The 27989-nt window shown below is 40.2% G+C and overlaps 1 protein-coding gene across 1 annotated transcript; it reads left to right on the top strand.

Moving 5' to 3' along the window:
* Nucleotides 1-27946, top strand: LOC100692799 (ornithine decarboxylase). The gene is made up of 9 exons (XM_019357454.1): nt 1-90; nt 152-599; nt 691-755; nt 14485-14658; nt 14744-14916; nt 15004-15220; nt 26657-26743; nt 27431-27587; nt 27679-27946. Exons 1-9 carry the CDS (start codon nt 1-3, stop codon nt 27843-27845), a joined length of 1578 nt encoding a protein of 525 aa, XP_019212999.1. The 3' UTR covers nt 27846-27946.
* The last annotated feature ends 43 nt before the right edge of the window (nt 27947-27989 follow it).

Here is a 27989-nt window from a genome sequence, read left to right as displayed (position 1 = left end):
ATGGCAGCTGTGTACCGGGGCCTGCGCTTTGTCGGTGGTAATAAAAGCTCGAATGCTTGCGAGGCGAGCGGGTCTATCCCACGCTTTGCCGTGAGACTGGGCTGGGCAGACATCTCCGAAATCATCGAAGTGTGGTGGACCGCACAACCAGGTGGCCGGAGGTGGTGCCACTGGCGTCCACGACAGCGGCGACGGTGGCCAGAGCGTTTTTGTCGACGTGGGTTTCCCGTTTCGGTCCCCTGCTGACATTACCTCGGACAGGGGCCCACAGTTTGTTTCTGAGCTTTGGTCTGCTATGGCTGACGGCTTGGGGGTCAAGGTCCACCGCACCACAGCATACCACCCGCAAGCTAACGGGATGTGCGAAAGGTTTCACCGGTCTCTTAAGGCCGCGCTCCGGGCTTCCTTAACAGGTGGCGACTGGGTCGACCGTCTTCCGTGGGTTTTGCTGGGATTGCGTAGCGCGGTTAAAGAAGACCTCGGGGTTTCCCCGGCTGAACTGGTCCTCGGCCAGCCCCTCCGGGTCCCCGGGGAATTCTTGCCTGAGAGCCCTCCCCCATGTTTTGATCCCTCTTTGTTGCCTTTTCGCCCCCCGAAAGGCTCGTTTCCTGTTCCTGGTCCCGTGCACCACTGCCTGCCTGACACTTTTGTTCCGAGTTCGTTGGACTCTGCTCGTTTCGTTTTCGTCAGGCACGATGCCCATAGGACTCCGCTGCGTCCCCCATATGACGGGCCGTACAGGGTTCTTAAACCAGGCAACAAACATTTCATTTTGGACTTTGGCGGTCGGCAGGAGGTTGTCTCTGTTGACAGACTTAAGCCTGCACATGTTATGCAAGAGGATCAGGTGATCCCGGCCCAGGCCCCTCGTCGCGGCCGCCCACCTGCCACCGGGCTGCTGGATTCTGTTTTTTCCCCCAGGAGTGATCCACAATCACCGGAGTCCAAGTCGTCTGCAGCTTTTTCTGACCGCCAGTGCCAGCCTCGCTTCCGGGCTGGGTTGCCCTCTGTCAGTTCCCCACCCCCCGGTTCAGCCGTTCCGGCCGTTTGCTTAGGCCCCGGGTCCTGGACTAGTTCTGCTGGGTGTTCGGGGGGGCATGTGTGGTGGACCACTAGAGGGCTCCACTCACACCCAGTGTTGAGGAAGTGTGTTCTTCTGTTTTGTGGCGCGATATGTCCAGTTGATGTTGGAGACAAATAAAGAAGGAGTGTGAACTGAGAGCTCTGTGTCGTAATGCTTACCTCCACAGAAGCACTTTTGCAAAGAGGCTGTATCTTGACAAACCGACCAGATATCTGAGGATTAAACCACCACATTCTCGGCTAAAACAATATTAAAACGGTATTTGGTGACACACAGGGTTTTTCCAAAGTTCAGTTCTGTTAGTTTCAACATGCCGGTTGTTGTGTGCTAAAAACAATGGCCACCAGGCCAAAGCAATGGTTTTGACTTGATCAGCGTTAACCCCGCCCCCTGGGTTTGATGGGTGAGGTTGACAGATAAAATTATTTCATGGTGAGACCTGAAGGAGTCAACTGTGCCAAAATGAATGAATTAAATACACCATTAAATAATTATTTAAATGTGGCAATAATTAATTAATTTAAAAAATAATTTAATTAATTATTTCCAATTTTAATTAATTATTGCCACATTTAATTAATTATTTAATGGTGTATTTAATTCATTCATTATGGCAGTCCTGGCGTTCCATAGTCATATACCAGGAGGATTGCCATGATTTATACATCGGGAAAACCAAACAACCTCTGGCTAAGTGGATTGCACAGCACAGAAGAGCTAACTCGTCAGGCCAGGACTCTGCAGTCTATTTACACCTACAGGCCAGTGGACACTCTTGCAATGATGAGGATGTACAAATCCTGGACAGGGAGCAATGCTGGTTTGAGTGGGGAGTCAAGGAGGCAATTTGAAAAGGGAAGACCATCTCTAAATCGAGGAGGGGCCTAAGTGTACATCTTTGACCATCTTAAAATGCTGTGATTGCAGCCATTCCCCAACTCTCTGTGAATGGTACTCGTGCCAGGCAAAGCCAGCAACAGTCAACTCATCACACCCCTCCCTCCCAACTAGGGCCATTTAGTCACTTAACAAATGGAGACCATGTTTGGATAAAGTCTTTTCCCCATTTGGAGATGGGTAGATATATTGAATCTGTGGCTGAAATTAGTTTATACAATTTAGAGAGAATTTTTTACTTGTTGGAGAAATCATTGAAAACTCTTTTACATGTGCAAGTGCTTATAAAAGGCTGTGAAGCATTGGAATTTTTTCTTAACTGCATTCTTCAGTTGTTGATAGCAAAGAACATTTCCGTTGCCTAGTCCAAATCTGTGAAACACATTAGTAGCTGGCATGAGCATATTATTGTGAAAGAGGGGATGAAGATGTGTGTTCTAAAGTAAAGAGTTGAAAGTAAAGCTGAATGTTCATTGTGTGCTTGTATCTACCTGTGGACGAAGAGGTTATTTCTACCAGTCACAAACAAAGTTTTTTTTTTAAAACTCTGTCTGGTGGTTCTTTGAGTTTTAAAGGTAGAATGGGAGGCAGAGTTTCAGCTATCAGGACCCTCTCCTGTGGAACCAGCTCACAGTTTATATTCAGAAGACAGAGACTCTCCTCTTTTAAGATGAGACTCCAAACTTTCCCTTTTGATACATTTTAGAGTTAGAATTGGATCAGTTGACCCTGACCCAACCTTTACTTATCCTGTTTTAGGTTGTCCCTCCCTGAGCCTGGTTCTGCTTAAAGTTTCTTTGTGTTAAAAGGCAGTTTTCTCTTCCCTCTGTTGCCAAGTGATTGTTTAGAGGGGATCATGTGATTGTTAGGGGTTTTTCTCCAGTACTGTAGGGGGTTTACCTTACAATATATGATGACTGTCTTGTGAATTGCCGCTATATAAATTGAATCGAATCACATCAAATTGAACTTGCCTCCTACAACTCAATCAAATCAAGCCTAAAGGCGTCTCATCCAATTTGGACATCCAGCACAATCATCATGATATCCTCCTGAGACCCAGTGTATTCATTATGTCCTCTGTAGTGGGCAAAAAGTTAAATTAAAAGATGGGGATATTAATCTTTGAATTTTCTTCACCCTATACTTTATTCAATAAAATGTTACTATTTTGTTAAACAATATTGACTTTATTGTGTTTTGCTATAAAATAAAGCTAGCCTTTATATGAGGACAAGTATGCAACAGCAGCAAATTAATGACTTTCTGTTCAAAAGTGAAATTTATTTAGCATCATGAATACGTCTGTGCTTCCTATTGTGAGCTGAAAATATAATGCTAGGTTATTGTTGTCACTGTACCCTCCCTCAGTCATCTTCTTCCTCACAGATGTTCCCTATTTAATAGTGCATTTGTTGCCAAACTCAGGATCGAGCAGTAGATATAATCATCAGTAAAACCACTTTTACTCACTCCCAGCAGAGGGCAGTACAATATAGGTAGAGTTTATGTGCCTCTCTCCCCTGTTATCTTTACTATGAGGCTTTAATGTTAATTCTACAGTAATTTAGAGAAACACATATCAATGCTAAGCTGTTTAGAAGCTACTTACAATAATCTGAACAAGTGCATTATGTATTTCCTCTTTTAATCACATTAAATGTGGGAGCTGTATGCATTTAGAACCTTTTTATCCTAACCATACACAAAATCTAAATGTTGGGATTTCAGTATTTTAAGGATTGCAAGCCCTGCATATTTTCTAGAAGAAAGACCAACATAATTAATGAGATTATTCAACACCGAAATCAGTTAGAAATCATTTCACTGCAAATTCAGTCAAATTTCTTGTTGCTAACTAACTCCATACAACTTTAAAGACAGTTAAAGTCAGAATATTGACAGTGTAGACACTGACTGTTCTCAGTTATAATTCACAAGCTCTGATACTGGATATCTATGTGTCCAAGTAGCCACAAAATCCTGGAAGTGGATACAGAGGCCTCAGGACCATCACATACATTTACATTTATTTAGAATTAGAATAGAATAGAATTCAACTTTATTGTCATTGCGCATGTCACAAGTACAAGGCAATGAAATGCAGTAATTAAACAGTCAACATAACAAGTACAAGTACAGAAATCAGTGCAGACAGCTGTTCTTCAAAAAAGTCAAAGAAAAATAGCATAGATGTGATTTGACCTGGATTTTCTCTTTAAAGAAATCCAATTAAAAATAATGTTAAACAAGAAAAAGAATTAAAAACCGATGTTATGGAAGATCTTATAATGTATAAATTGAGGCACTGAGTGTCTTATTAAAGCTGGACATCATTAACACAGTTTTGGAAATATGTGACATCAGCAGGACAGAACCCCCTGATTTCATCTACCACAATGCTTTGTGTTACATTGTCATGGTAATTATGAAGTAAAAAAAACAAAAATGGAATGGAGTCTTTTTCTCCAATTGATTTTTCTGGCTTTTACTTCAATAATTACTTCCTCCAAACCATCATCATGTCTTTTAGACCCCATTCCTACAAGACTGCTCAAGGAAATCTAACCATTAATTCAAATTGTCTTTGGTAATTATAGGCTAATCTCCAACCTCCCTTTTATCTCAAAAATTCTTGAAAGAATAGTTGTAAAACAGCTAACTGATCATCTGCAGAGGAGTGGTTTGTGTGAACTGGACTCCTTTAGGGTGGTGTCTGAGAGGCAGATGTTTGAGATTACCAAAAAGCACCACTGAACGAAACAGGAAATCATCCCTGCCCGTATCCATCTCCCTGTACAGCTCCTCCATCTGAAACACTGTAAACACTGCAATAGTTACACCCTTTCTGCACACGCTCTACAGTAAAATAGCAAATGACAAAGTTCACAGGTTAGAGTCAAATGTCAATCATATATATTTTGCCTCTGTAATATTCTTGTCAATATTCTCGATATTTATTCTTGATATTTATAATTGAGCAATTTGTGTATATTAGTGTTACGCCATTTCTTAAATTTGTAAAATCTGTAACGTAATGTATTGTTTAAATAGTTTAGTTTGTTACTGTTTCTCCAAGAGAGTAACAGTAACCCACATAAATTCCTTAGGGATTAATAAAGTATTCTGATTTTGATTCTGAAGTACAGCTTGATAACTCTTAGCGGTCATTGTAGATACATGTCTGTGAAGGTTCTCAGTCATCCAGGTCATCGTAGTCTAAGGAGCTTGGAAAGAAAAGCGTCTGGACTTCTTTAAGTTGCATTAAGACCTTTCACCTCTCATCCGAGAAGCTTCTTCAGTTCTAAGGTCAAATGGTGGAGAGTCCCAGATTTTAAGCCCTGTTGTAGATACAGTGTTTACTGCCTGGAATGCACAGAGGTGATTGGCTTAGTGGAATTATGTGGGATGGGTTAAGTCGCATCTAATTGGTCTGTGCATGTCTTCAGCCACTGAACCATTACTGTAAAGACCAGAAAAGCTGAAGTGCCCAACCAGTGATAACCTTAAGTGATAACCTTCTGTTTTGGCTGTAGGTGCAAGCTCTAGGTTGCAGCTTGTGGGTCGGATCTGGACAGCGGTCTGCCTGATAGTGACTTCTTCTCTATTTTTTAATCAAGCATCTGCTGACAATACTGCTGCAATATCACAATTCGTCTGCATCTTTTAAGCAGTGCTCAATAAATATTCATAACTTTTTAGAAATAACTTTTTTAAAAGTTTCATTCAGTTTATCCTTCGTTCTATTTTAGTATAAAATAGATTTTCTCGGTCTATTCCAATTTAAGCACTAAGCCTTAAAACCACAAAGAAGATTTTTATAGTGTAACAAATACAAATATAAATAGAGGAAATAGAGGTATATAGGATATAGTCAATACATGAAGAAATAATCCTATGTCTTTGTGAAACAAATTTGGTTATTGACAAAAAAATGGCAGTTTTGGTTGTGTGGACTGAATTAAATATGCAGTAGTTGGTACAGGTCATGGAGAATGGCATTTGTTGTCACTTCCTAGTGTCTGAGGTAATGTAGTAGGAACAGAGATGGGCAGTAATGCATGAAAAGTAATGTGTTTTTGTAATCTGATTACATTTTCCAAGTAACAAGTTAAGAAAAGGATTACTCTTGCAAAAAAAGTAATTAGATTACTGTCGATTTCCCGTAAGCAGGCTGTTTTACTGCATTTCTAAACCATGATTTTGTTTGTAAGATTGTCCCTGACAATGACGTATGAGCGTGCGATGTCCGTGGGGTAGCAACAGACGTGTGTAGATCAACAACAGATAACATGGAGTACAGGAGAGAGCATGACCAATGCTTGGAAGTACCAACATTACTTTGAGTTTGACTCTGTAAAAAGTGACAACAGCATTAGTGTCCGAAGTGCACTCTACATGGGAAGAAAACTTCTTTCTATAGCGAAAAATTCCACGGGAATGTGACACAGAGAAACGTGCCAAACACAGCAGAATGTGATGAAATGTATTTGTAGATTTCTCAGTTCAAGTCAAGTTAATACGAAACCTTGGCTGTGCAAGTTAACCAAGTGGAAAAGATACCTGAAATTCATTACTTATTATAATATATGAATGTCTCTCACTCTCTTCTTCTCCCTCACTGCAGCAGGGAGATCCAAACCTGCTATATGTCCTGTTACTAGACTGAGCAGTAACTCAACAAGGTGAAAGCAAAATGTAGTACTTTGATGAAATTATGACTATTAATGATCATGTCACATGATATGATGAGTGATAGTGGTGTAGCACAGACTCTAATGTTCAGTATGTTTCTGTTTCTTTAGGCTAGTTTAATTAATTTCAATTAAGTTCAACTTTCTATATTTTCTTTATTGTCAGAGAATTCTCAACTGTATAGAACCAAAATGAAATAAACTCAAAAACAACATAAAATTTTTGCTTCGAACAGCTACGAATTGAATCCTCAAAGCCGTCCAGCTGTTACACTGCCCCAATTTAGCATTTGTTGAATTGTTCCTTCAATCCAAAAACCGTGGACACTACAGTTAAGAAACCATTTCATGGAAACTACAATTTCTGGAGAATTTTGTTATTTATTTGCTAGTGACATAGAATCACTGACTGCCATTTAATGTTTTGCCCAGACATTTGTTTGTTTATACAGGTAGTCCCATTGAGACTCAATGTCTTTTTTATAAGGGAGACCTGAAACAACTGTCTGAAACAATTGTATTGTAATTGTAATTGTATTGTCATTTTAATTAAAAATGATAATTGCGACAATAAAAGAAACAATACTGCACCTGATGTCCGAGCTTAGTTGAATAAACATTGGGTGCCTTGAGGGTGAAAGGAACTTTAACCATTTTTCAATGGCCAAACCACCATCTTAACATAATAAAGCATGCTATTCAGTTATGAATTAAAAACAAAATTAACTCAGGAAGCGTCACACACAAGCAGCTACTCAAGGTGGAGAAAACAGCATCTGGTAATGTCCATGTTTTCTAGACTAGACTTCATTTTAGACTTCAGTTAAGTTCTGTTTTATTTATATATCACCATTTGTGTAATCACAGTGGTTGCTCTTTAATAACAATAAGTACTCTGTTGGGATAATATGGTGCTATAAAGTCACATTTCACAGAGCGAGAAAATATACAGGGAGTGCAGAATTATTAGGCAAGTTGTATTTTTGAGGAATAATTTTATTATTGAACAACAACCATGTTCTCAATGAACCCAAAAAACTCATTAATATCAAAGCTGAATGTTTTTGGAAGTAGTTTTTAGTTTGTTTTTAGTTTTAGCTATTTTAGGGGGATATCTGTGTGTGCAGGTGACTATTACTGTGCATAATTATTAGGCAACTTAACAAAAAACAAATATATACCCATTTCAATTATTTATTTTTACCAGTGAAACCAATATAACATCTCCACATTCACAAATATACATTTCTGACATTCAAAAACAAAACAAAAACAAATCAGCGACCAATATAGCCACCTTTCTTTGCAAGGACACTCAAAAGCCTGCCATCCATGGATTCTGTCAGTGTTTTGATCTGTTCACCATCAACATTGCGTGCAGCAGCAACCACAGCCTCCCAGACACTGTTCAGAGAGGTGTACTGTTTTCCCTCCTTGTAAATCTCACATTTGATGATGGACCACAGGTTCTCAATGGGGTTCAGATCAGGTGAACAAGGAGGCCATGTCATTAGTTTTTCTTCTTTTATACCCTTTCTTGCCAGCCACGCTGTGGAGTACTTGGACGCGTGTGATGGAGCATTGTCCTGCATGAAAATCATGTTTTTCTTGAAGGATGCAGACTTCTTCCTGTACCACTGCTTGAAGAAGGTGTCTTCCAGAAACTGGCAGTAGGACTGGGAGTTGAGCTTGACTCCATCCTCAACCCGAAAAGGCCCCACAAGCTCATCTTTGATGATATCAGCCCAAACCAGTACTCCACCTCCACCTTGCTGGCGTCTGAGTCGGACTGGAGCTCTCTGCCCTTTACCAATCCAGCCACGGGCCCATCCATCTGGCCCATCAAGACTCACTCTCATTTCATCAGTCCATAAAACCTTAGAAAAATCAGTCTTGAGATATTTCTTGGCCCAGTCTTGATGTTTCAGCTTGTGTGTCTTGTTCAGTGGTGGTCGTCTTTCAGCCTTTCTTACCTTGGCCATGTCTCTGAGTATTGCACACCTTGTGCTTTTGGGCACTCCAGTGATGTTGCAGCTCTGAAATATGGCCAAACTGGTGGCAAGTGGCATCTTGGCAGCTGCACGCTTGACTTTTCTCAGTTCATGGGCAGTTATTTTGCGCCTTGGTTTTTCCACACGCTTCTTGCGACCCTGTTGACTATTTTGAATGAAACGCTTGATTGTTCGATGATCACGCTTCAGAAGCTTTGCAATTTTAAGACTGCTGCATCCCTCTGCAAGATATCTCACTATTTTTGACTTTTCTGAGCCTGTCAAGTCCTTCTTTTGACCCATTTTGCCAAAGGAAAGGAAGTTGCCTAATAATTATGCACACCTGATATAGGGTGTTGATGTCATTAGACCACACCCCTTCTCATTACAGAGATGCACATCACCTAATATGCTTAATTGGTAGTAGGCTTTCGAGCCTATACAGCTTGGAGTAAGACAACATGCATGAAGAGGATGATGTGGACAAAATACTCATTTGCCTAATAATTCTGCACTCCCTGTAAGTTAAAGTGTGACACACCGTGATGGAGAAAGATGTAAGAAGAATAGGAGAAGCCAATGAGAGATTATTTTCAAAGGTAAACACTGCTCATCAACGGACAATTTACAGCTTACTCATAATATCCCCCAAAATTATTTGTTTCTAGATTATGGTTTTATGAAGTGTCTTAAAAAACAAATTTGAAGTAACATAATTAAGTGTTAAATACAGGTTGCATGAAAACTGGGGAGTTTAGTATGCTTACAGGCTGAAGTGGTATAATGGTTAAGTTTACAGTAATGCACAGCAATGCTGAACTGATGGACAGTAGGCTGTTGTGTTCATGGTCAGTGTGAAGTTACAAGTGTGGGGACATCAAATTCAATTCAAAGGGCTGATGCTCTTAATGTTCAGTCAACCAAATTAGCTATAAGCTTTATGGCGTCTAGGGGTTGGAACTCGGCCGTGTAGTTTGTGAAAAATCTGCTTATATTTTGTTGAATTCAGTTAACTAAATCCAGAAAGATCATTAAATCTTAGAGCAGCACAGGTCAGTGTCAGGTAGTGGTCAGGTGACCACAGACGTTGGTTCTAAAAGGGAGATCCACCACCTGTTCTGCGCGCTGACATTGGTTCCTTCATGTCAGGAGCACCGAAACCTTTGCTTCCATCAGCCACCACTTGCCTCAGGTGCCATGAGTGTTTTGTTCATTCAGCTTTGTTCATTCTTCCATCCTGGTTCAGCCTGCGGATCAGTCATAACACCGGTTCCGAAGCCGTGGTGAGCAGACCAGGTGTTACTAAAGTAAGTACGTGCCTCTTCCAACCTATCACTAGCCCTTGCCGCATTTTGGTCTAGCCAACACGCTACATGGGCACGCCGATTTATTAAGAATAATCAGTGCGTGTTTTCCCGATCGTGGCAGTCAGCTGATCAAAACTTGCATACAAATTAAAATCTAATTCTCACAATAGAAATTATTATGTGACCTATTTCTAATTGATTCTTTTCTCCATGCTGTACTACTACAGCTGATCTTAGTGTTCTGCCACCTGGTAAATCCCACTATAACTCTGGGTAATAATTAAATAGATGTCTTCATGAGGTCATACATATAAATGTATTCATGCAGTTTCACAGGAAATAAGTCTCAAGTAATGCAAATTATGACTTTTATTTTTAGAAAGTAAAAGCTTATGTTTAGGTTAGTGTATGGGTCTCCGCTAAACTAAACCTTAATTTATAGGCAATAAGGGACCTACAAGTTAATAAAGGAATCCAAGTTAAAATGAGTTAAAGTTCAACATTATTCGTGTGAAAGTTAATGAACTGTTAAAGTCAAATTTACGTAAAAAAGTGGGTGGGAAAATGCCACTAACAAAACCAGCCGATCAAGCCATTCTCTGTTGTTTTACTTTGAACTTCTGGAAGTTCTCTGCAAGATCTTTACACTGGAGAACATGGACACTACAAAGGAAGGTAAGCCAAAAACTTTATGATCTGATGTGTGAACATGAACATTGCTGTTTGTCCGTGTAGATTCTCTGTCATCCAGATCATGGTAGTCTAAAGAGCTTGGAAAGAAGGTGACTGGAGTTTCTTTAAGATGTTTCACCTAAAGGTAGGAAAAGAGGTCGGAGAACAGAAAATACTGTCATCTATTATGTAGCAGGTTTATTGGAGAAACTCAGGAGAATTTTCTCCAAGTACGACATCCCAGGGACAAAATTCCCAAATACTGGTCTCCGTACTAATACTGAAATATCGATTCCTCCAATACCAGATATTTATGTTCTTCTCATATTAAAATATCGACATTTTAATGACCCACACCTTTTTTCAAAACTTGTCAATGTTTGATGAAAAAAATAAAAATAAAATAATGGCACACTTTTTGGACACTTTTTCCCCCTCACATCATCTCACTGTGTTTGGTATTTTTAAAATTGTTTTGTTATAATAACACTGATCGCATTTTGTGAACATGTGCTTTGCTAGTTGATTGCATGGCTCAGCACAACCCGCCTGCCCAGGAAAGTCTAGATTGCTGGACACCAGCTTGTTGGTCTGGTAACTCAAATTGTCTTTCGTGTCTATACTCATAATGTGCTTTACAAACCCGAACATTATGGCTAACAGGTGGACTTTCCTGTGTCAGTGCAGCTAGCCAAAAAAATTAAGAACCACTGACTGTCATGTAACGGTGCTGCGGCAGCAGGAAGACGACCTAGATGTACTCGAAACAAAAAGGTAAACTGTAGGAGGCAGCTTTATTGTGCTATAGCAAAACTTGAATGTTACCACCAGGGAAAACAAGACCTAAACTGGGAACTGAAAAAACTAGGAAAACAAGAAACCAGAAACTCACACAGCAAGATGGAACGACGTTACAATCGGTAGAGAAAAACACAGGGCTTAAATACACAAAGGATAACAAGGGGATGAGACACAGGAGGGGAACACAGCTGGGAGTAATCACACACACACAAGACAAGGAGGAAGCAAAACTGAAGACACTGAAAACTAGACGAGAGACTATCAAAATAAAACAGGAAACATGAGACACAGACTAAGACGCAGACTTGACACTGACATGGAGACATGATTGACTGGTGAGACTGAGGGTACATGGAACAAGGAAAGCAAGAGTAACTAAACTAGAAGGCACAGGGAATGGAGCCATGAAGGATATTAAATCAAAGTTTATAATTTAGACCAGAAAAAACACAAATGCTGGGTCACAGACCCAGGACTGTGACACTTGCAAGCTAATGGTAGCCATAGTTACCATTGTTTACATCTCCCCTGATGGTAATGTTAGCTCAACACTCAACCACCTCCAACTTATCATCAGCAAACAGCAATAAGAGCACCTAGCGGCTATCCATATTGTCACTGAGGACTTTAATAAGCCATGTTTGAAATCTGTACTCCCCAAATTCCACCTGTCCTACTGGGGGACCAAAGCACACAACCATGTGTACAGTATCATCAAGCAGGCCTACAAAGTGACACCCGTCCCCCACCTAGGACAATCTGGCCACCTCTCTTTCCTCCTTATCGCTCCCTACAACCCCCTCAGGAAACAAACCCCTCCAAGCACCATTAAAGCATGTCCAGATGAGGCTCTCCTCCTGCTACAGGACTGTTTTGATCTCTCAAATGGATCCATCTTTAAACAGCTTGAACTGGAAACCTTTTCTCAGACTTTCCTTTTCTACATTAAGTGCTGTGTAGAGAATGTGACAGTGACCAAAACCATCTGGGGTTTTCCTATCCAAAAACCTTGGATGACGAGTGAAGTATATGCTCTGATCAGAACTCATAACTCAGTCCTGCTACCCCTGACAGCAACCGTAAACTAGCTTTGTGTGGCAAGCAAGTTAGGAGCCAAAATGCAGAACTATCAGACAGAATTAAACTTAAAGGCAGCTTTATTGCTGAGTTTACAGATAACAACCAACCAACCAACTGGGAAGATACCAGGCAGGCAGACCACACGGCATTGAGGTGTTGAAGAGCAGAGGGAGACTGAGGTCATAAATACACAGAGGATATTAAGAGAACAGACCACAGGTGAGAACAAACTGAAACTAATCTGACTGACAAGACAGGGGATGCAAAACTGAACACAACGCACACCAGATGAGCGACTATCAAAATAAGACAGGAAGTAAGATAACCATGGAGACAAAGACTAAGACACACAGGCTTGACACAGACATGGGGACATGACCAACTGAGGAAACAAGAGATAAACAAACATGAAGACAAGGCTGACTAAACACAGCAGAAGACTAGACAGTACATATGACTATGTTATGACCAGTAAAGACGCAATCAAATAAAAAATAATGACATGAGTTTTATCTTTTTAACTGTATATTAATACTGACTTCTGATACCAGTCCTGAGATGAATGACAGAGGGAAAAGAAAGTACACGTTGGCCAGTGGTGCAGTCCTCTCCCAGCTGCACCAGATAAAGTCCGAATCGGGCAGCAATGATTTATTCCAAAGTCCTCCAACACTGCAAAGATGAGTAGAGAAAAAGCCCCAAATTACAAGTCCACAGTGCTTGCGCAGTGGTTAATCCACTTCTCCCTGAAATTTTTGACTGTGAATTCCATAATCCCGTCTTCCAAAGTTGCTTTTTTCTCATTCGCAGGAAACTAGAGGAAAAAACGGAACCTTCCTGAACAGCTCCGTTTATACTTATTTGCTCAAATGCATCACCTTTTCCCGTCTCTCTCTCGCTTTCTCATACTTTCAGACATCTCACATTGTGTTACGCTTTTTGTTTATATGTACCTTTGCTCTTGACACCTGCAGCTACCATAAATGAATCAATGGTGCGTGTTTTTTTTCCCTGAAAATGATGACATTGAAATCCTGGACAGTGGAAGGAGCATCACTGCGATAGACACAAAGATGAAAGAGCTTGATTCACAGGTGAGTATCAGAGGCAGCATGCAAGAATATTTGTGCATCAAGTTTTTCCACTTCTTTTCCCACTAACTTAAGTCCATTCTGATAGTTTTAGCAATGTCCCTGACCTCTGTGAAACCTTATATTTCAGAGATTATTATTCCTCATACCGAGGCAATGATGATTATGATAGATGAGAATTAACGATGTACAAATACCTTGTTACCATACTTCAGGGGCATAATTTCACGTCACTGAAAGCCTTCAAACATCAAGGTTGTTTGTGCCTAAACAATTAACACATGAAAGGCATGGATTATCGCTAGGGATGTTCCTGGTAATTAATTCCCCTGATGGTAATGTTAATTTTGACTAAAGTAAAAAATTGGACTAATCAATGAGTCTAAAAGGGTCTAAAATGTTAAACTTTTGATCTGTTTAGTGTCAAAAACTCATTAAACAAAGGCACTTGAAACCATCACATTCTTTAATAATGAATCATGTCACTTAATTGTGCAGCCCCTTGCATTGTGCATCAATAACCGTATCACTAAGGTAGAACCCATTCACCTTTCAGAGAAAGCTAATTTCCGCCAATTGTATCGCATTCTGATTGTGTTAACAAAAAGATCAGGTCTAGATGAACAGATTTATGGCATTTCTCAACAACAATGCACCATCTGGTGGCAGATGGTTGCATAACATTACGTACACAATAATTTACTGCATCAATTAAAATGTTAACAATTACTTAACTAGTAAGTCTGGTAGCAACTAGTGACAATAGTAATGATTAGTCATCTAGTTGACTAGCGGCACACATCCCTAGTGTGGTGAATACACCAGAGATTTTCGACATCTTTGAAATAAAATGTTTCTTTTTTTCAGGGCAAAGATGAGCCATTCTATGTGTTAAATCTTGATGATATATTAGAAAAGCACATCAGGTGGATCACTAGGTTGCCTCGGGTCAAACCTTTCTATGCAGTAAAGTGCAACTACACACCAGCAGTTATCAGGATGCTCAACGCTCTGGACACAGGTTTTGACTGTGCCAGCAAGGTACTGGTGTTTCAAAGATGATTTTGGGATTCTGTTTATGTTCTTGTGAGTTTGTTCGTGTGAAACACATCTTTGTCTGACACAGGCTGAGATCGAGCTGGCCCTGTCCCTTGGAGTTACGCCTGATAAGATCATTTATGCCCATCCTACCAAACCACGGTCCCACATTAGATATGCCCGCACTCACAGAGTGAATGTAATGACTTTTGATAATGAGGAGGAACTCTTAAAAATCTCTCTTACCCATCCTCAAGCCAAGTAAGTAAGCAACTGCTAATATGTTTCAGCATTTTATGCACTGTCTTTTGAGAGTATTGACTATTAATGTCTGGACGCATTTTGTAGGCTAGTAATGCGAATTGCAGTGGATGACTCCAAATCTCTCCTAAGACTCAATGCAAAGTTTGGAGTCAGACTGTCCTCAGTTAGTAAACTGCTGGAATGTGCCAGATGGCTGAACTTGGAGGTGATTGGGGTCAGCTTCCACGTAGGCAGTGGGTGCACTGGAAGTATGGCCTTCAAGCAGGCTATCACAGATGCTCGATATGCTTTTGATATAGCAGTAAGTTATTGTTGCACAAACAAACCTTTATAAGAATACTGTACTGTACATTTAGTCTAAGGAGCTTGGAAAGAAAAGCGTCTGGACTTCTTTAAGTTGCTTGAAGATATTTCACCTCTCATCCGAGAAGCTTCTTCAGTTCTAAGAGTCAAATGGTGGAGAGTCCCAGATTTAAGCCCAGTGGGAGTTTCCCCCCCAAGAGGGACAAAGGACCCCCTGATGATCCTCTACCTAATCACATGAGCCAAGGTGTGAAAACGGGTGTGGGTCACTATCAGCCAGGGTTTCAGGTAAGCTCATTGTGAAACCTGGCCCCACCCTATCATGTGATTTCCTGAGGTCAGATGGCCCAGGGTGTGAGTGGGCATTAAGGCGTCTGGGGAGGGAACTTAAAACTGGATTATAGATGGCAGACAGTTGGTGTCGTAAACCACCACCTCTGTTCAAAGATGGTGGCTCACAGTGGACATAAATGGCTTCTTTCACTCTATCTGTCCTCTCTGTCCAAAATGTGAACATTGGCATCCTCGAAAGAGTGACCTTTGTCCTTTAGATGCAGATGGACTGCTGAGTCTTGTCCCGTGGAGGTGACTCTTCTATGTTGTGCCATGCGCTTGTGAAGTGGCTGTTTGGTCTCTCCAATGTAGAGGTCTGGGCATTCCTCACTGCACTGTACAGCATACACCATGTTGTTAAGTTTGTGTTTTGGAGTTTTGTCTTTCGGATGAACCAGTTTCTGTCTGAGTGTGTTGCTGGGTCTGAAGTACACTGGGATGTCGTGCTTGGAGAAAACTCTCCTGAGTTTCTCTGATACACCGGCTACATAGGGGATGACAATGTTGTTGCGTCTGTCTTTCTTATCCTCCCTCGCTGGTGTCTGATCTTCTTTTCTGTGCCTCTTTGCTGACTTTATGAACGCCCAGTTAGGATAACCGCATGTTTTGAGTGCTTCCTTTACATGTGTGTGTTCCTTCTTTTTCCCTTCAGGCTTAGAGGGAACATGTTCTGCCCGGTGGTGTAGGGTCCTGATTACTCCAAGTTTGTGTTCCAGAGGGTGATGGGAGTCAAAGAGGAGGTACTGGTCCGTGTGTGTGGGCTTCCGGTAAACTTCGATGTTGAGGTTGCCGTTCTCTTCAACGTGCACAGCACAGTCCAGGAGGCAAGGCAAACAGTTATCCTTTGTGTCTTCCCTGGTGAACTTGATGTTTTTATCCACGGCGTTAACGTGAGCAGTGAAGGATTCCACTTCTTGTGTTTTGATTTTGACCCAGGTGTCATCTACATATCTGTACCAGTGGCTGGGTACTCTCCCTTTAAAAGAGCCAAGAGCCTTTCTTTCCACTTCCTCCATGTAAAGGTTGGCTACAATAGGTGACACGGGGGAGCCCATGGCACAGCCATGTTTTTGTCTGTAGAAACTGTGGAATTACAGGGATTATTTTACATAACCATCATCTTATCATTGCAGTAATTATCATTTCATCAAAGTGTTTATTGAAGCTGCTGGCATTATGTTATAATTTATATTATAGGGGTTATCATAATCAAATATTAACATGTTTATTACAGGTGCAGTTATAACTACTTTAAAATGATTGAGTTAAATATATATATATATATCATAACTCATATGCTGAGTATATTGTTACAGTACAAAAGTAGCTGAGCAAAGGCCTGAATGTATTCAGCTTCTTGTTGCATTTGAGTTTGCTTAGTTACAGGTGACGTAAGGATGTCCAGTCCATGGTGACCTCAAAGGCCTTAGATCATCACCATATTCTTAAGAGTATGCCACAAGGAGGAACCTCTATGTTGCAGTTAATTCTTAAAATACATGAATGTTCTGTACATGCAAATTATGTGTTTGTAAACGCAAGAAGGGGCGTTACAATACCCTGATGTTATAAAAGCAATCTAGAGTGTATTTTGGGCAGAGATGTACAACTGTTTTGCAGTTTGCACCTCTCCACGCGGCGTGCATTCATTAAAAATCAATTGTTTGATGACCTCTTTTGGACCATCATTGTTTTACTCTCATCCTCAATTTCGGACCCGTAACATTTGGTGCATTGGCCGAGGGTTGAGGGAGAACAGTTGGAGAATGAGACTGAGAGGGTCCGAGGCGCTCGAACAAGCAGACACGAGTCAGTGGTCGAAGTGAGTGGACATAAGCCGGCTTATTCAAAGGTAAGGCACTACCTGTTGAATTATTTCCAAAATGTGCCAGATTGGACATGAGAAATTAAAGTCTACTCACTGAAATTACTGGTAAATGTCTCTTTTGATTTTGGTGAAAATCTCATGAGAAGTTGAAGTTGAAGTAAGGAATAAGAAAAAGAGTAAAAGTGAGTTAGAGTCTCACTAAAGGTACCGGGTTAAAGTCCCAAAGGAAAAGAGAATAAGAGAAAATAAGTAAAGAGTAAAGAGAATAAGTGTATTTAAAGCAGTTGGACTGCAGAGTGAAGTAAGAGTTATAGGTTATTGGCGAAGAGTTTGTGACAGTTAAGTCTTAATTGAACATAAAGCCGGGCTTGGACATCAATAAGATTGCTTGTGTAGTTTTATGGGGTGTTTTCAAAGTATTATAAATTATTCTAGAACGGCAGTTGGACTGCTAAGAAGTGTATTGCTCAGACGTAACGGTTGCCAAGGTCAAGGACGCTTAGACCTTGTCCTCAGTTGAGGGATAGTCAGTTGGTCACTGTGGAGCTTGGGGCACTCCAGAATAACTAGTGGTTGGACCACTTTGCCGTCCGGGACGGTGGTTTGCACTTTTTTGGTCAGTAGAAACCGGGTTTCGGGCGTGTAACTTTTAACTTAAAACTTCGGGGAAGCCTGGGATGTGAAATGTCCCCAAAACAGAGCTTTTCGGCAGGGGTTGAGTTGGTTGACGCTTTTAAATTGTGTTAGGGCATTAGATATGTGACCACGGCCCGGGGCCGAGACTGGTTAAATTGATCATAAAAAACTCAGGGAGTTTGTCCCTTGGAGGGTTAAGTTAAAATTTTGTCTAAATTCGGTAGGTTATGCAATTTAAGGCCTTGTAAATATTATTTAATTTATCAGACGTCTCTGTGTTATAATTTCTATGTTTGTATATAGGCTCTGTCTGCCACGGGCACTGCAGCAGGCTGGTTATTTTGAGATTGTGTGTCTGTGTCTATGTAAATGAGATGCCTGTGACTTATTTAGAGTGACATTTCCTGTTTACTAATGAGTAACTAATGACTGACTGCAGAGCCTGGGTGAAGGACGACTTATATTGGTGTTTTAAGGGAAGAATTGCTTTTATTTCTACTTTGTTGGCATTACGGTTGTTAAATACGATGACTACTTTATGATACATGTAGAATTGGAGTATGGGTTTTGCTTACACGTCCTTGAACGACGTAATACTTGCTGAAAGTAATAGGACTTGTGTTTTATTGACTCTTTGTACTGACACCGTGTTTTTTGACTAACATTTTATCATTATTAGATTTTGCATGTAGTAGTATTGTTATATTTCGGGCCCTGGAATTATACTGTAGGCAGGATAGAAATCCCACTGACGCCGAACGGGACTTTCCGGACTTCTGTGCAAGTGCATTCAGGGATTTTGAAATTCAGTTCCAGTGGACGGGATAAATTGCTGTCTCATTTTGCATGTGTGTGATTGGCTTTCAAATGTAGTTTTGTAATGTAACCTGTACACTCCATGGAGGAAACAGACCATGGAGTTTTGGAAGAAGATAGCAGAGATATGACTGGCTTTACGTTTAGTCTTGTGTTGACTCCAATAACGGATGGTCAGACAGGGCTGGTTGAAACAGAGGTGCGTGTTTGCTGTGAAATAGGGGCCACTGACCATGACTCAAAACACAAAGGCTGTGATATTAAAAATTACTGTGAGTAACGGTTTGACTTTTGACTAGGGAAATAATATGCTTACTTTTGGGTCTATGAAGATATTTGACCTTTAGTGATGTTATGAGAGGTTTCAGTTTTCTTTTTCTTTTTTCTTTTGACTTGCTCTTTCTGATCATGGAAGGCATGTCCAAAATACTCGTATGAAAGCGTATTTTGTGTGATTTTAACTGTGTGAATGCTGTCAGTATTTGATTTGAGTGACTGGGAGATTTGTCTGAGTAAGTGAAAAGGGGAAGTTTGAGAGAGAGAAAGGCAGTGCGTGTGAGACGATTTATGGCGTCTGAAAGAGGTTAGAGCATTTAAAAAGTGTGTATGGAATAAAGGAGTGTGAAATATATTTCTTGTGTGATGAAAAGTAGGATGTGCTAAAGTTTGAAAGTGCTTTTAATTCAAGAAAACAAAAAACAAAGGAGTTAGATTAGTTTGAGGAACAGGAAATATGGCTCTGTGTAACCAGGCTGCTGCAACAGGAAGTATGTGTGTGTGTGTGGGACAGGAAATGCATGCCCATAAAAAGGGAAGCTCACGGTGATAAGTGTGCACCCAGAGTAGAGAGAGATTTAACTCTGGGCAGATGAAGCAAAAGGGAGGTTTTAAGATAAAAATGAATATGATACTAATTGTATGGTTTAGTGTGTCAATACAGGTGGGCGTCTTTCAACTTTGCAACCTTGAGTTCAGCAGCAGAAAAGTAGATTAAAAGAATTGGGAGAATAAGCCAGTTTTTGGCTCGAAATTGTGCGGCTGGATCTCTCACTTTGTCCCTGAAGCGGAGAAGAAGTTCAAAGGACAGTCAATCGCCTGATGAAGACCGATAGAACATCGTGGACTTGAATACAGCAGGCAAACGACAGTGCCACTGATCCATTAACACTGATGACGACTGACGACCAGCAGCAGCATGTAAGAGTAATGCAACATGTACTGTGAAAATACAGGCTGGGCAGTTGAACAGTGGGATAAAGAATTCTGGAAGAGCACTGGACATTGAGTGTCATATTTTGTCATGCTGGGACTAAATCTGAAAGAAAGACTGTAAAGAAACAGAGAAGAAGACAGCAGCTGAGTTGAGACTGTGTTTGCTGGAGCTTTGAAGCCCGAACAGGACATTGTGCAGAGAGGACCAGTGAGAGATGAAGCTGGACGAGTTTGACTGCGAGAATATAGGATATAATTGAATTGAAAATTGAAACCTGAACTCATGAATTGTTTAGGGATGTCCACCATAGCATAACAAAGAGGTAAATATTAGAAAAGGTAAGAATAATGAAAGAAATAATTGTCATTACCTTAATGAATAGAAAACACACATACAAATTGTTACATGTGAGATTATTTTTGAAATGAATCAGAAGTGAGATAGTTTGAACCTAAAGCTCAGTGGTGAAATGAATAAATTAAATATGAATATATAGGATGCAATGAAGAGAACAGCTTACACTGCATTTACATGACCACATAACGCAAGGAAGAACACGCTTGCATACATGACATAATTGGTATTTTTGACTAGAAAAAGAGAAATGGGTCGTTTAGCCACCCGTGATAATAATGAAAATGTTTTAGTTTGTTATTTTCAGGAGTAAAGCAGACCCAGACCAATTCTCCAGATGCAGGAGTCGGACGAAATTACAGGTGAACATGAATGGATATGTTAAGGCAAGTTTCTGGTTGAATTGTTTACAGTGTCCAGGAACCTGACAGCAAGCCCTAACTGGTGGTGGAAGACCAGCAGGGCTGTGATTTAAGGTGGGGAAGTAAAATTTGGGTTAGTGATTGGGGGACGGAGAAAACTGACTCTTTAACTGGAGAATGGGAAAGTGTCTGTGAGACTGTGAAGTCATATATGCAAAATAGCACACACAAACATACGCAATGAAGATCGGCTTGCTACTTGTATGAGTGATAGAATGGTGTGAATGTTGAATAAACTGATTAAACTAGTTTAAAAGGGTGACTTAGCAGTGCTTTTGCACTGAGTGATCAAAACAAGTGATTAGTATAGAAAGAAAATGAAAATAATTGAATAGTGGCATGAGGTTTAAAAAAGTATTTCTCTTGCCAAGTTAAATTGTTGAGATATGGTTGAGTATGGAAAAAGTTTGAGAGCTCGTGTGAATGTGGACAGAGGAGCTTGCTGTGTGTGTGTGATTGAGGCCTTAAAGGAGGGGTAGATTGTTCAGAGGTGCAAATTTGGTTAGGAGGTTTTAAATTAGTGTTGACATATTGTGAGAACGTGCTTATATGTTAAGGTTGAATGTGAGTTTGGTAAAGTGCTTAAAGGGGGATATTGTGTACGAAACGGTGTAGCTTTTTACGTTTTGGGTGTGTTCTATGGGTGAAATTTAAGATGGTTTAAGATTTTTTGGGGCTGTTGTTTTTCATTTTAATAGAGGGAGTTTTGATAAACATGGACATGTCTAAAAGGGCCCATAGTTTTTATAACAGTGCACTTAGAAAAAACCTGTCAGGTGATTTTGTTTTGTACTTTGATGAGCTAACAATCAGCTCTCTTTTTTCTCATTTTTGTTCTAAGCAGGCCTGGAAGAGAGTGAACTGACGGCGCGGACAAATTACCAAGTAAGGATTGCAGCGAGTCAATCCAGTCAAAAGTATAGAGAACTATTTTCCTAAAAAGGAAAACGAAATAAAACAAAAGATTGAGCTCATTTTGCTGATGTGGAGCATCTGATGACGTGCGCAGAAGGCTGCAGTATCAGCAAAAAATATCATGTGTGAATGCGTGTGAGTGAATGTGTGTAAATGGATGGTGACTGGACGGACCAGGCAGACCATAGGTTGGACCGACTGGACACTGACAAAAGACTGGACTAAGGTTGGACACATGACTGATAATTGTTCTGTTTTAACTTTTCTGTTATAACACAGGTTGGATCATAAGTGGAAAACTGAGTATAAAAGGTGATGTTCTGGTTAACACACAGGTTTTGTTTCCAGGTCAAGGATGCAGGCTGTGGATGGAGCCAAGAAAGGATTTGACATGATGATTAATTTGATTTCATTCCTTAAACACAGGTTTGAAGCTCCGGAGCATTTATACATAATATGATAGGACTAAACTTTTCTTTTGATTGCCTAACCTGAGTGAAGGATTTTGAGTTTGTAACACATGAGATGTGTCACAAAAAAGGGGGTGTAGCTTCAGGGCAGTTCACAGCCGGGCGTAAACGCAAGGTGCTGTCACACAGCTTAAGTTATTTGGTTGATTTATTTTATGACAAAATAATAACAAATGAAGAACAATACAGAATCCAAATCTGAACCAAAGAACAAAATAGTGAAATGTGGATTATTGGGTTTTTCTCTGTATATATGAAGTATTTGTAATGTGTATCTGCTAATGAAGGCTTGTAGAGGCCAGTTTATACTCACAAACGAGTGCTCAGCCAGACTGAAAAACAGGAAGCTTTAGTGCACAAGGCATATTAATAAATATAGACACAAAAAGAGGAACTCCCCATATAAACAACGTTCAAAAATGTGTGAAGTGTAAAGTACCGAAATAACACTATATAAGTCACAGTTGATGATTCTAATGTTAGAGAGCTCTTGCAACTGGCGTCTGAGCTGTGCAGAGGTCTCTCTTAAGACAGGTACTTATGTAGGTTAGCATGAGGTTGAGTTAATTTTATACACAATGCATAACTGTGCTTGTTTAGAGTTGATGTTCCGTCCAAACAGGTTTTAAGCTTCACTGGTGAGAGTGTCCAGGTGATACATGTTGAGGGATGATGAGAACATAGCAGGTGAATTGCATGCACGCTTACAAACACACATGATTTATATATAGGCCAGGCCAAAGGCCTGGACTTGATGCAGCTTTCAACTTTACAGCTCCTAACTTGCAGGAATGGCGTGGAGTGTAATGAATGAATGCAAAACATGCTTACAGACACAATCATGACAGGGGTTTATTTTACAGGGTAAAGGTGGACCACAGGTTGCTTTGTTTCTGCTTAGCAACTCCTGAGGTAAAAGGTGTTAAAGATAAATATGCAATAAGTGAATAGGAAATGTGTGAAGGTGAGCCGGGTGAAATAAAATGTCGTAGATAATGGAAACTTGTTTAACTGGCATTAACAGTAACCTTTGCATGTTATGTATATGCTTGAAGCCAAAGGAGGCATAAATCCAGATAGAAAACTTTGAAGTGTGCTTTTTAGCGGAGATTTAGGCTGACATGGGGATGGTGTGTATTTTACTGGGGTGGTGTTTAATAAAACTAAAAGCGTTGCTCACACACATAAAGAGTATTGAGATTGAATAAAGTTAATATAATGGATAGAGCCCAGAACAGGATAATATATAAGTGAAATCAAATGCAATGTATGATTTCACTTTTATTGGGAAAATAATTAGCCAAGAAATGTGTATTGAACTCTCCACATACTTTGAAACTGCGCAACTCTGAGTGGGCAATGTAATGAAGCAACTGTTACATATTTGCATTAAACTAGCCAACATAGACTCACCACCACATGATGTTGCCCTGCAGCGGGGGCAGAAAATCATTTGCAAACCAGGGATCTTATGTTGATTATTATATTCTTACTTATGTACACACACACACACAGAAGGGAAAATTTCAAAACAAAACAAAAAACAACTTCACTTATCCTGTCAAGCACAGGAGCAAAATAAAAATCTTTTTGGGCTCTGTTAAAATTTCTTTAGTAAAAGTGTAAAAGGCCAAACCTAGGAGGTTGGGCAAACAGGAAAGTTCCTTGAGTATCAGGAGTTAATAGTCAGGAAACATTTCTCACATTAACGCCTTATATCTGACAAACCACTGACTTATAGATGCAGATAGACATACAAGTGCACATACATCCAGATGTGCATTTAGACATTAAAAGTGTAGAGACATGTACACACAGATTGGCAAACCGGTACAGAGTCTAGCTGAAGAGCTTAACAAAGTAGACGTGGCAGTAGGGTTTATCATTTTGCCTGATATGATATTGGGAACCAACTTTGAATAATGACAGGAACCTGAGATGAACACAGTAAGTTAGTAGGGTGTAGCAGAGAGAGGCTGTTTGTTTTCTATCCCTTACAGGAGAAGATTTCCACTAGAGAAGGACCCAGAAAAGGAGCAGAGACCACTTAAGCATGAAGTGTTTTCAAGTGGGAGCTGGTGTTTTATTGCTGGACCACCTAGAGGACATGAGGTTGTTGTCGGATTTGCTGAGTCAGGGGGCGGCTAGAGAGGGTCAGAGCGAAGGTAGTGGACCTGGGAATGGTGTAGTGACGTCTTTGGAAGACGTCAAGAGAGGGAATTGTGGAATTACAGGGATTATTTTACATAACCATCATCTTATCATTGCAGTAATTATCATTTCATCAAAGTGTTTATTGAAGCTGCTGGCATTATGTTATAATTTATATTATAGGGGTTATCATAATCAAATATTAACATGTTTATTACAGGTGCAGTTATAACTACTTTAAAATGATTGAGTTAAATATATATATATATATCATAACTCATATGCTGAGTATATTGTTACAGTACAAAAGTAGCTGAGCAAAGGCCTGAATGTATTCAGCTTCTTGTTGCATTTGAGTTTGCTTAGTTACAGGTGACGTAAGGATGTCCAGTCCATGGTGACCTCAAAGGCCTTAGATCATCACCATATTCTTAAGAGTATGCCACAAGGAGGAACCTCTATGTTGCAGTTAATTCTTAAAATACATGAATGTTCTGTACATGCAAATTATGTGTTTGTAAACGCAAGAAGGGGCGTTACAATACCCTGATGTTATAAAAGCAATCTAGAGTGTATTTTGGGTAGAGATGTACAACTGTTTTGCAGTTTGCACCTCTCCACGCGGCGTGCATTCATTAAAAATCAATTGTTTGATGACCTCTTTTGGACCATCATTGTTTTACTCTCATCCTCAATTTCGGACCCGTAACAAAACCCTCATTGTATTTGAAATATGTTGTGGTGAGGCAGAGGTCTAACAGTGTGCAAATCTGATCGAGTGTGAAGCTGGTCCTGTCTTCCAAGGCGCTGTCTTCTTGTAGTTGTTTTCTGACAGTCTCCACTGTCTCCGTGGTGGGTATGCAAGTGAAGAGAGAGACTACATCAAAGGACACCATGGTTTCATCTGGGTCCAGGGTAAGTTTCTGGACCTTGTCGGTGAAGTCGGTGGAGTTCTTGATGTGGTGTGGGGTGTTCCCCACAAGAGGTGCTAGGATGGTAGCAAGGTGTTTCAAAATGTTGTAAGTGGCTGAGTTTATGCTACTGACTATGGGTCTGAGTGGGACACCTTCTTTGTGGATTTTAGGAAGTCCGTAAATGCAGGGTATGGCATCCCCTGGGTAAAGGTGGTGATATGTAAGGCGGTCATTGATTTTGTCCTTTTCAAGGTCTTGAAGGCAAGCTTTAACTTTCTTTTTGTAGCTGCTTGTGGGGTCTCGCTTTAAGGCTTCGTAGGTATTGTGGTCACTGAGGAGAGTAGTGATCTTTGTGTGGTAATCCGTTGTGTTTAGGACCACGGTGCACCTTCCCTTATCAGCTGGTAATATAGTGATGTTGTGGTCTTTACTCAGGGAAGCAACGGCCTTCTTTTCTTGTATTGTGAGGTTAGACGGAGGGACTTTGGCACTGGAGAGGGTGGCTGAGAATTTCATCCTGATTTGCTCTGCTTTTGTCTGTGATAATTTATTAATCCGTATGGCGGTTTCTGTGGCTGTGATGAGGTCCACTATGGGCAACTGTTGCGGAGAAATGGCAAAATTGAGTCCTTTGACTAATACTTTCTTTTCAGGTTCAGTGAGATTCCGGTCTGAAAGGTTCTTCACCCATTTTTCCTGACTGTCCTCAGGTGTGTGTTCTTCTCTGAGTTGTGTAGGTTCAGACTGAAGCCCCACAGCGCTTAAATCTGGGACTCTCCACCATTTGACTCTTAGAACTGAAGAAGCTTCTCGGATGAGAGGTGAAACATCTTCAAGCAACTTAAAGAAGTCCAGACGCTTTTCTTTCCAAGCTCCTTAGACTACGATGACCTGGATGACTGAGGACCTTCACAGACATACTGTACATTTAATTTAGAATAACTGCCACTAATATGGATTGGTTGTGATGATCGGTTGTTAAATGTACCACCTTCTCAAGGTATTTTTTAATGTCTTTATTAATGACTCATTCAGTATTGCTTTAAGGATATGATTTAAATTATGAAATTTTACTGAAAGCTTTATCTCATTGTGATCTAGCGTTCGAAAATGTTAATGCTAAAGTAAAGACCAATGTGATGATGCAAGGCAGGAATGTAACTGTGACACTGCACACACTCCTCATTTCTGTAACTTAAAATGACCCAAGTTTATAAAATGGACTTAATGTTGTATTCAGTATGACCTGAAATGAGTGACTGAGCCCACAAACTAATCAGGAAACTATGGAAACAATGTTATTAATATATAGAAAGCAGAAGACTTCTCAGCTAAACCCTACATGGCAAAGTCTCAAGTTTAAACAGATTATATCTTTGCAGAATTCAGTGGGCTTCCAGATGCGCCTCTTGGATATTGGTGGAGGTTTTCCTGGGAGAGAAGACTTCACTGAAGTGAAATTTGAGGAGGTATTATTAATAATAAAAACACTGTACAATACAGTGGGAACGTGTTTAGGACATTCAAACCTAACATTGGTTGGCAGAATTTTAACTTACAATGAGTTGTTCCTTTTGTTTAATTGTGATAATATCTGGAATAAATAAGCATATGCACATTTAGTTATGTGTTAGAGCCCTGACTGCCCTGGTGACGAAACAGATATCATCCTGTTCAGATGCTGGTCACGTTATCGCTTTCCTTCATCTTTTCTCTTGTTTGCGAAGGGGACCTTGATGGTTCGGCCTAAAATCAGTCATTTTAATGTAAAACTACTGATTACTACAGCTTATAGAGTAGTGTGAAATAGATTAGAACTACCTATAAGTGTTACTGTTTTGAGAAGAGAGGTGAGTTCCCAAGGAAAAGTAATTCATCATCAGCATAAAGACGGCATATTTTGTATATGCATTTGGGGTTTTTTTTGTCTAGAATATCACACAAACTCTATCCTTAGTATTTTTCATTCTGAATGTTTATCTACCACAATTTAGAATCACCATTCTCTTGTACTTCATAGAAGCACAGGTAGAGACCTTGATGCCTTTGAGGTCAGAGGTACTGATCGCTGCAGAACATCATATAGTGTCAAGAAAATATCAGAAGTATTAACAGCTCAGCAATATCCATTAACCTAATGTGTTTTGCATTCTTAGTTTTCAGAAGTCATTAATAAAGCACTGGATGAATTATTCCCACCTGCCAATGGGTTGGAGATCATTGCAGAACCAGGCCGATTCTATGTCGACTCAGCCTTCACACTGGCAGTAAATGTCATTGCCAAAAGAGTTGAAGACACAGATGAATGCAGTGGTAAATGTACAGATATGCAGTTTAAAGCAAGTTAAATACTCCATAATGATGTGCCTTTGTATTTAAATTGAACTTAATTTCAAATATAAAGGTAAATGCTTACCAGATCGGAAGGACTACAGCTCTGAGAAGATGATGATGTACTACATTAATGATGGAGTATACGGATCATTAAGCTACCTTATCAATGATCCTGCCCACACCAAGGTTGAACCATGGCCTCTCAGGGTAAATAATATAAAATCACCATGCTTTTGACTCTGTGTTCATATCCAGTTTCTTGTGGTAAAAGTTGGTAAAATTGTGGTTATAGCATACCATGTACATTTAAGTCATGGTTACAGTTAGGCAACTGGTCCGTCGGGTTATTGTCTCCCCAGAAACACTTCCCTTGTGCTTTTG

The sequence above is a fragment of the Oreochromis niloticus genome, linkage group LG4, assembly GCF_001858045.2.
Source record: "Oreochromis niloticus isolate F11D_XX linkage group LG4, O_niloticus_UMD_NMBU, whole genome shotgun sequence".
Classification (NCBI taxonomy): domain Eukaryota; kingdom Metazoa; phylum Chordata; class Actinopteri; order Cichliformes; family Cichlidae; genus Oreochromis; species Oreochromis niloticus.
This window is presented reverse-complemented; position numbering and strand designations above follow the sequence as displayed.